Source organism: Lygodium microphyllum, chromosome 25 (assembly GCF_053477565.2).
Source record: "Lygodium microphyllum isolate KBCC chromosome 25, Lygodium_microphyllum_v1.1.10, whole genome shotgun sequence".
Classification (NCBI taxonomy): Eukaryota; Viridiplantae; Streptophyta; class Polypodiopsida; order Schizaeales; family Lygodiaceae; genus Lygodium; species Lygodium microphyllum.
In genome coordinates this window covers 464685-474692 of record NC_141159.1, presented here as the reverse complement: position 1 = coordinate 474692, position 10008 = coordinate 464685, and the positions used below count along the sequence as shown (strand labels likewise).

The 10008-nt window shown below is 38.4% G+C and overlaps 1 protein-coding gene across 2 annotated transcripts; it reads left to right on the top strand.

The window, feature by feature from the left end:
* The first annotated feature begins 2271 nt into the window (after positions 1–2271).
* On the top strand, positions 2272–8519 carry LOC148013823 (protein SUPPRESSOR OF GENE SILENCING 3 homolog). Of its 2 annotated transcripts, none has more exons than XM_087666820.1 (7): positions 2272–2425; positions 2684–3044; positions 3118–3891; positions 4537–4834; positions 4946–5190; positions 6761–6936; positions 7928–8519. In XM_087666820.1, the coding sequence occupies exons 2-7, from the start codon at positions 2694–2696 to the stop codon at positions 8163–8165; spliced, it is 2082 nt and encodes a 693-aa protein (XP_087522946.1). In that variant the 5' UTR covers positions 2272–2425; positions 2684–2693; the 3' UTR covers positions 8166–8519. The 2 variants fall into 2 exon arrangements, with proteins under 2 accessions (XP_087522946.1, XP_087522945.1); XM_087666819.1 differs by having other exon boundaries at positions 2285–2466.
* Positions 8520–10008: the final 1489 nt, after the last annotated feature.

Below are 10008 nucleotides of genomic sequence, written 5' to 3'. Positions count from 1 at the left end.
TTGCATATGATTATTTACATGCTTTGGTGTATAATCCCAATAAATAGCCTAATCACATTCCAAACATTTTACACATTAGGTGCAAAGTGCCTCATATTTTGCGTGCGAAGCATGTGATTTGTTCTTTTGTGAGAAAAGGAAGGCTACCATGCAATTGTTTACATAAGTGCAAAGTGAATGAGGTGAGGCAACGTAAACTTTGCAAGTCCGCTAGTTGGTGTAGTTGGCAAGTCTAGCCGACAACGTTGTTGGCCAAGCGAGCTTGTTAATGAATACGTAAGAAGAAGATATAGGGTAAGGGGGATGATTAAATGATGGCCTTCAATTTAATGGCACCCATTTTGACAAGGGCTACCTAAAATAATGACAATATCAATATTTTTGATTGGTTGAAAGAAAGGTGGGAAAGGGTCTCTTCATTCCACGTCATGTTCTTAAATTAACCCCATCATGTTTCAATTCTCTAGTTATTTTTTGCACAACAATGTAGACTATAGGTGCTTCAGTCTCTCAATCTTCATGCTAGCAAGCTCCATTATTTTTTTCTCAGCCTTGCTTCACCTTTGAAACACTGTGTCAAAATAAATTCATCATTTCTGCACATAATGGTCAAGGTGAAGAAGGGCTACTTAACCCTAGATATAGAATATAGTATATGGGTTTTTGGTTAGCTACTTCAATTTTGGTAGGCTTGGTGACTTTATAGCTTGTCAAGCACTTCATTTATACATTTTTGGTTTGCGCATGTGGTGACTTTATAAGCTTATCTTATTGCTATATTATTTCCATTGTAAGTTCGGAAAGCCCAAACCTCCAAAGGGCTTTTCGAACTTACCCCCTTTTCCAAACCTCTCTTTTTCAATCAAAACCCCTTCCCCTTCCCTCTTTCTCAAGTGTAATCTCTCCTTTTCTCTTCCCCCTCCCTTTTTAAATTAAAAATCCATTCTTTCCCCCTTTTTTAAAAATTAAAACCCCTTCCCCTCTCTCTCACTTATAATTTCTCTCTTTCTTTTCCCCCTCTTTCTTCTCTCTCTCAAGTGTAGGGCCTAGGTTCTTTCTCTCTCTCTCTCTCTCTCTGAGTTATACTAAACTTTTTTTTAAAGTAAATTTTTTTAATTTAAAGTTTTTTTGACAGTTTTTCACACACTTTGAGAGGGAGATAGAAGAAGAAGAAGAAAGAGAAAAAGATGGAGAGAGCGGAAAAATAGAAAAGAGAATAGTCTTTTTTAAATTAATTTAAAAAAAAATATATTTTTACTTAAAGAGAGAGGCAAAGAGGAAATATATAATTTGAAAGAGAGAGAAAATAGGGGGAGAGAAAGGAAAAGAGACAAAAGAGAAAAATAAAGCGAGAATAAAAAATATAGAGAGAGAAAAAACGAGAGAGAGAGAGAGAGAGAGAGAGAGAGAGAGAGAGAGAGAGAGATTACAAAGAGCAAAAAAGAAAGAAAAGGAGAGGGAGGGAGAGAGAGGGGGAACAGAGAGAAAGAGAACTAGAGAGAGAAAAAGAAAAAAGGTAAAGAGAGGAGAGAGGGGGGAGAGAGGAAAAGGAGAAGAAGAAGAGAGAGAATTTGAACATAGAGAGAGAGGAAATGTAAAATTTAAAAGAAAGAAAAGAAAAAATTTAAAGAGAGAATGAAAAGAAAGAAGAAGAGAGAGAGAGAAGAAGAAGAAGAAGAAGAAGAAGAAAGAGGAAGAGAGATGTAGAAAAAGAGAAAAGAGTTTTTTTTTAAAAAATTTAAATATTTTTTAAGAGAGAGAGGGGAAGAGAGAGAATATAAATTTTAAAAGAGAGAGGAATAGAATTAAAAAAGGAAAATTAGGAGAAAGGGAAGGAGAAGAAAATGGGAAAGAGAGAGAGAATAAAAGGAGAGAGGAGAAGAAGAGAGAGAATATAAACATAAAGAGAGAGAATTATATATAGGGAAAAGATAAAATTTACATACTTTAAAAGAGATCGGTGAGAGAGAGAGAGAGAGAGAGAAGATTTAAAAAGAGAATGAAGAGAGAATTAAAAAAAAGGAAAAAGAGAAAAAAAAAGAAAGAAGGGGAAAATAAAAGGGAAAAGAGAGAGCACACACTAAGATAGAAAAAAATAAACTAAAATAAAAGAAAAAAAAATTAAACATAAAAAATTTAAAAAGAAAAAGAAAGAGAATAAAAATAAAAATAAAAACAAAGAGAGAAAAAAAAGAGAAATGGGTTGTTGAGCGAAACTCCCTTGAAGTGGCCTAGTAGCTTGTTAAGCTCTTCATTTATACATTTTTGATACGCGCCTTTGAATTCTCTAACTTGCCTTTCAATTATTATCTTGAACAGGAATTCCAACAGGCGCTCGCTTGCTCCTTCCTAGTTCCTACCGATGTGAAGGAACGCAGAAGAGAGAACACTAAGAATCAGAAAGAGAAAGAGGAGCTCGGGCATTGTAAGAGAAGCTCGTCTCTACCTCTCTGCTTCCTTCCTTCTGTATGTATTGTTTCTTTTCGAACTCCCTGTCGTCTTTAATATTTTCCATGGCGTAGATAATTGTAGCGCGCCATGGCCATCTTAGAAAGCATGCATTGTTTCTTTTGGAGCTCCCTGTCGTCTTTGGTGTCGCATGACATCGACAATGTCGCTCCATGGCCATCTCGAAAAACCTTCTGCATGCATAACAAAGAAATGTTGTAAACGGAAAATGCAGTGTGTTAGACATGGCCGATAATGACTTCTCCTGGGCAAGCGAAGTGGAGAAGGAGCACGAAGCTACTGGTTGGAATGGTTTGGAAGACGAGGATCCAGTGATTGCGCACAATGGAAGTGCCTTGCAGACATATGCGTCTGCCACTGCCAAGAATAGGAAGGGGAAGAAGAAGAAGAAGAAGCAGAACTCTGCTCTGAACAATCAGGTTCCAGATCGTGGAAGGTATAGCACAGAGCAGCCAGCTTTTCAACAGGTCCAACGCTTTAATAGTTTTAATGCTGATCAAGGAAGGTCTCAGCCATTGCGCAGCGCACAGCCGCCAGTCCAAGGCTCTAACAGTCTTAGTGGTGCACCAAAGAGTGTGAGGTTACTTATCCTTTTTCTTTCTTGCTTTTATCTTATCGGTGCATTTCTTATTCTGTATTTGGTTTCAGCACCATAAGGAAGAAGTGCAATCCAAAAATGACTGGAAGCCACAGAATATAGGTTTAAGGCCTGTGCCTCATGCACCCCCAGCAACACAGATGAGCCCCAAAACAACTGCAAGTGCACAAAGAGATAAAAAAGTCTTGCTGAATGATAAGGGCAAACCCTCTGCCAATTATCTTGAGGTGATGTCTGCACTCCTACCAGCTGAGAAGAAAGAAGAGGATAGATGTGTAGAACAACTGCCAAGATTTGTTGAGAGAGCTCCCCTCCCTCTTGATCCTTGTGACTCCAAACACCTGGATTCAGATAGTGCAAGTGAAGATGATGATTTTGACAATGATAGTGATTACTTTGACTCAGACGAGTATGCATCAGATGCGAGCATCAAAAGTCTTGACACTAGGAAGTGCAACAAATGGTTTCGTTCGTTTTTTGACTCACTGGACAATTGTACCCAGGATCAGCTCATGGAAGTAGACCGACAGTGGCATTGTCCAGCCTGCCAGGGAGGGAAAGGTGCAATAGATTGGTTTGGCTTGCAGCCGCTGTTAGCACATGCCAAAACTTTCAGAACAAAGAGGGTCAGGCTGCATAGGGAGTTGGCAGAAGTGTTAGAGTTGGAACTTGAAAGGCGACATGCAGGCAGGGGGTACAGTGAATCAAAGTTTGGAAAATGGAAAGGCTTACGAGAAGATAATGAGACAACCAATCCTTTCATCATATGGCCACCCATGGTTATCATACAAAATACAAGGCTTGATCAAGATGATCAAGAGAAGGTAAGGGAATATGTGTTTTTTGTTGTTGATTTTTCTAAGTGCTTTTCGAACTTTGATGCTGTTGCATGCCTTGTGTCCACGATTCTTCTTGTCAAGCTTGCTGTTAGCTCTATTGTAAAAGGCCTGCATAGTTTCAGAATCAGTATCAAATCAGCAGCTTGGATGTGCATCATATGTGCATATTAAGAATTTGAGCCTGTTTCTGTGATGTCTAGTGCTTGCTTGCATACAAGGGTTCAATTACAGCCTAAAGCATGATTATGGAGTTCAGGTTTCTTAAACAGGAACCAGCTCCGGTTTAGCATTTTTGAATGAGATGTATTACCAAAACATAAGACTTATCTGGCAAAGATTTTGGCCTATTGGAGGAGATGGGCAGTCCTGAAATTTGAATATTTAGAGGAATTTTGGGAGAAGCAAGCACTAAAGTGTAATGAAACTGATATTGGATTCATGTTTTAGTGGTGCTGTTTGCTGCTTGTTAAGATAAGTACTATGTTTGCTACTGCAAAAGATCGTGAAAAGCTGAAACTGCACCTTTCAAGTATTTTGTTTTTGGTCAAAGACACCTTTAGATTGATGATTACTAGTAGCATTGCTAAATGTGAGAATGGAAAGATACTGATACTGTTAGGTATTGTGCAGTGGGTAGGAATGGGAAACAAAGAGCTTTTAGAGATGTTCAAGGATTACCATCCGATGAAGGCTAGGCATTCATATGGTCCTCAAGGTCATCGTGGCATAAGTCTTCTCATCTTTGCGGAGTCTCCAACAGGTTATTTGAATGCTGAGCGGCTTGTTAAGAATTTCAAAGACTCAAACAGGGGTTTTCATGATTGGGAACGGAAAGGGAAAATATTATTCCACCCTGGGGGTGATAGAATCCTATATGGGTACATGGCAACTCCAGAAGAGATGGATATTTTCAACAGACACAGTGCAGGTTTGATTGCTTCAATTTCATTTTTTGCACATATGTAAATAACGTTTATACACTTGCTTCTTGGGAGTCATTTAAAAAAGTTTGTGCTCTTTTTTCCCTGTTCTGTCTAAGGTAAAAGCAAAGTCAAATGGGAAAGGAAGAGGTATCAAGAGGCAGTTCTGCAGCCTATGAGACAAATGGATGTAGACAACCAAGAGTTGCAGCGCTTGAAAGTCAAGGTGCATAAACAGAAAGAGCACAGTAAAACTCTAGAGAGAACTGTCAGTTTGTTCACAAAGAAGCTGGTGCAAAGAGAACAAGAGATCTCTATCATCAGAGAGAGAGCAAAAGAACAACATGAAGAAAATCAGAAAGAAGTCAGTGTTCTTGCACCTAGCTATATATGTTTGCTCCTTTCTAGTTTTTAAGAAACAATTTTGTATGTTTGAAACTATATGAGTGAATTCAAGGGGAATTTCAGAATTGAGTATAATGAGGATCAAAAAGCCTGACATGGCTTATATCTAATGATAATGATGGAATGTGATGGGCCTGTATGTGAGTGACTACTTGTAGAGGTCACCTGACTGGAGCATATGTGTGGATGTGTGGGGTATGAGACACACCTTGTGTGTGCTGCTTGATCTGTCTACATGCTGTTGGTCAATTGACTTGTCCTGCTGCAGTGCAGGAAGGTTCATATGTCCATTTTAGCCTGACAATTTCAGAGTACAGGTGTTGCTGAAGTGCAGAATGCTATTTAAATAGTACCTGCATATATCTCATTTATTATGCACACACAAGTTTATGGAGTTGACGTAAGGTGAAAGAGGGGCTTGTCATCTGCATCCCATTCAGAACAACCTGTTGTTTCTGTAGGGGCCCATTCGGTCCTACAAGATGATCCTTCCTGAACTGAAATGTGTGATCTGTGAGAATTTCCAATGGTGGCTCATTTTTTGTGCATATGCTGTTAGGAGAATGGTCTAGATAATGTTTGTTCTGATAAGTAAATGATCCCATTCAGTGACAATCAGGTAGATTTTATTTCAGAGACCTGGTTTAGACGTGTCAAATTTTTATTATGATTAAAAATGTTTTGCCATTGAAGGTGAAGGCTATATGTATTTGTATATAGTCATCGTTGCCAAGAAACACGTTTCCTACATGTAGGAAATGTGCAATGCTGATATATTTTCGGTTGGCCCCTTTTTTAGTCAGATCGATTAATGCCTTTTTGAGTTGGATCTAATTGTTCATTATGGCCTATCAAAAGTAGACTCCTTACCGCCGTTCATTTAGGTTTCAAGCTTTAGTGTATTCAGTTTGGGAGATTTGACTCATTGTCATTTGAAGTTTGAACATGTTTATTACAAGATTTCATGATTTATGTCACACGTCACATGATCCATGGATTTATCTTGATTTCCTATAGAGACATGTATTGTTATTGCTATTTTGACATTGATTGCAGTTTGTGTGTTTGAGCACATCTATGGGATTAAGTTTCTTTTATATTCATGAAACTGGGAATCTGGATACAAATTGTGGAGTATGGTGTACAGTATATGTAATATGTGGATTGTTTGTTTGTTGGTTGTTTGCTGGGATTTTGTATTGTATGTCAGATCATGTCCAATATATGTTTTATTGTGGCCCATGGGACTTGGAAGTATATTCATATGAATAGAAAATTTCAACAACTTTCATGTTGAAAGATGCTCGTTTCTTACATTTTAGGAACTCGGATGAAACTTTGGAAACATGTTTCATACCTCCTGTTTTTGAAACCCCTGTGGCAACTATGTATATAGCATGCAGTCTTGTGTAATGGGACATCTTACCTTTGAATTGGCAGTCTTGTGTAATGGGATATCTTACCTTTGAATTTATTATGTAAAGCTTCTATAATGACTTACAAGGACTTAATGACCTGTTTAATTGCAGATGGATGATCTGGAGCTGACTTACAAAAAAAGGATAAGTCAATTAGCAAGGGAGACTGCAAAACGTGAAGAAGAGATTCGAAGAAAGAATGAAGACTTCAAGCAGGAGCACATGGAACGGTGTCAGCAGCTTGAGGCGCAACTTGGGGCAGAACAGCAGCAACAACAGCAGGCCAAGTAAGTCCTGAACTGTCTGTATAAAGTTGTGATTTTATCTTTATTAGAAGTAGGGTGCCTTTGTCTGATCTGTCATAGTGGGGTTGTTAATAGAAGGCATCATTCTGCACCAATTAAATGCATACCCTAGAACTGTAACAGAAAAGAGCCACTGTATTCAGGTCCCAGGATTAAGTATGTTTGTCTACTCTTTGGGTATAGTCCTATGTTTGCCTACTCTTTGGTTCTAGTCCCTCTTCAAACAGTCATGAGTTGTTCTGTAAAGTAAAATAAGTAGCAATCATAGCAATTGTTTGCTTAAGTAGTAGTATGCTTTCGGTCTAGAAGATGTTTCAGCTGAACATCGATGTTAGGAAGAACTTTCACATGCTAGGTACAACAATTTCTGGCATTAATTGCATTGCTTAACCTTTCTAGAAGCAGCCTGCATGCATGGAATGCATTACTCCAGCCCGCATGCATAGAATGCATTACCTCCAAGCCTACATTTGAGCTTTTATATGGAGCATCTCTAGGCATCAAACTATGGAAAATCGAAAGACAGTATCTGATGATGTTTTTCAAAGGCTTCACCAAATATTGTTGCTTTTTGTTCACATTTGAAGGATGCCATCCATCATCCAGGTTAGGACATTTGAAAGTTACAGGTTGTATGCACATTTGGGAAGTATATGCAGTGCAGCTTTGATTCCCATTGTCCTGTTTCCCTAATTGAATGCATGAAAGCTGGAGGGGGTTGTGCATACTCTAGTAAGTACAATTCTTAGGGCACCTTGAACCACACGATTGCATGCATGCATGGGGACAGTAGGCACAATATTGGACTTTCAAGGAAACTTTCGTCGGATAGGTCTTTTTGAGTTCTTTTCCATATGTAAGGTACATATCAATTCTGTGATCAACTTATGCATATGTTGTAGTCTTTTTATCATCAACTACAAAATGTTTCATAATTGGTTTCAGATTGTGAACATGGTTGTTTATTCTGCAGGGTGAAAGAAGAGATCGCAAAACAAACCGAGATTGTTGAATGTAGCCTTCAGGATTCAGAAGATTATGAATCTCAGAAGCGAGAGCTGATGAAAAAGCATCACCTTAGGAAGTTTGAGTTCATGCGTAAACAGTATGAGCAAGCACTTTTGTTTGAAAGAGAACTTGAAAAGGAACGAGAGGAACTTCTGGACAAGTATAGACAGCAAAGAGAGCATGCAAGCTCTGTGATTGGCTAGATGACTATCTGAACCTATGAAAATCAGTTTGAACTTCAGAAAGACCTGTACTTAAGGTGAGCGCAAATATGCTTCAGGGCTAATTTACTGTCAGCAACATATGCATTGCAAGTATTAGCCCTATTTTGATAAAGAAAGAGATTGCTATTTGTAACTGAGGCTACTTCCTTGCTTTGTTCTAAGAGAACTACTCAGAAAACAAGCCGAGGCTATATAAGAAACACTGTACAAGGACTTTACGTCACTCTCACACTGCTCAAATGAGATCTCGCCTGTGTTCTCAAATCCCTTCACTGACATTTCTCTATTATTATACCACTGCGTCCTACATGAAGCTCTGGTTTTAATTGTATCTGTAGTATGTTTTTGATGAGGTGCTATGTACGTATATGCACATAAATCCGTAGTCTTCAATGTTCCCAAGAGGACTTTACTTCCTCTTGCTCTGGAAGCCCTTAAGCAGCTTGTCACAGGAGCTCCCCTGTGACGCCATAATCTCATTCTTTTCCATTGTGGCAAGTTAATTCGTGCATGCAGCATGCAGACTGGTTTTAGAGAGAGAGAGAGAATGTGGAAGAATCAATCCCAAAGTGCCTTAGGGCGTACACCTCAATTCCAGGCTTTGAACACGCGTGGATTTAAAGTAAAGACAGCTTACCAAGCAAAAGGTAGCTCATGGTGTATATTTTGAGAGAGGTGTGCGTTAGAAACAATCCCAACATGCCTTCTGGCGCACCCCACAATTCCAGGCTTTGAAAATTTTGGATTCAAAGGAAGGAGAGAGAGAGAGAGAGAGAGAGAGCCATAATGCCTCAGCCGTGAGGGATAAAGACACATCAAGGTGCAAAAAGAAGACAGATCGTTAAAGCTATAAAAGTCATTGAATGCTGTAGTAACTCAGTACTTAGGCTTTTTCTATGATGTTTTTGCCACCTCGACAAATTGCTCATTTTGCCTTCGTTTTCTGCCACCTTTACCATGGCCATTTTAGTTGGTCTTGCTTTTGAGCCACGTCGGTGTGAGTTCACATATCATTATCATCTTGGGTATATAACACCATGGTGTACATGTGTAAGGCCATGGTCCTATACCATTGGTGTGCGTCAAGTTAAATTTTTATGCATAGATTTATCAGTCATTATATGAGAGATGCAATTGTTGATATATCTTGCTTGATGTGTACCACTACGTGAACCACAAACTAATTTGTAGTCTGCATTGTGAGTGATTTTTTGAAGCCCTATTTAGTGTGCATGTGAAATCTCATAGCACTAAGGGGAGGGCGGTCCAAAGCTTACACACTACTGAGACAAGTTGAAAAAGAGATCCATACTACCTAGATGCGCCCTAATTGCTAGGCTTATTATACATTTTGAAAATCTATCACTAAAGGAAATTTTAATTGTCATAATCTAAAAGTTTAAGAATTTAGTAAGGCATCTCTTTCCAGTATGAGAGAAGACGCTTCAATTTAGCTTAGCTTTGTAACTAAAATTTTGTTACAAGTTTAACAAGGAATGATTAAGCCTCACAAGATGATCAAAGCACTACCAAACTTGAATCTCTCAAATAACAAAACTTGCAGGAAACAACTAATCTACCTTGATATGATCTAAATATAAATTTAGATTTTAGCAATGTGCATAGTGATAGTACAACTCCATTTGAGAAAATAACTTTAGCTCAATGACATCATATGATAATTTGTTTTCCTCATAAAGAAAAGGGATATGAATACATATCCTTTAGTGAACCAATATGGCAGTGCATCTTTGTGTAATCTTGTAATGCATGTACATAGGAGCTTTCCTAAACAAATGTTTTTGGGTCAAGAATTGTGTTA

Excerpts from the sequence above, each read along its gene's own strand:
- LOC148013823 (XM_087666820.1), top strand. The coding sequence starts at position 2,694 with ATGGCCGATAATGACTTCTCCTGGGCAAGCGAAGTGGAGAAGGAGCAC. Across the intron at positions 3,045-3,117 it reads TTAGTGGTGCACCAAAGAGT|CACCATAAGGAAGAAGTGCA; the intron begins GTGAGGTTACTT and ends ATTTGGTTTCAG. Across the intron at positions 4,835-4,945 it reads TTTCAACAGACACAGTGCAG|GTAAAAGCAAAGTCAAATGG; the intron begins GTTTGATTGCTT and ends GTTCTGTCTAAG.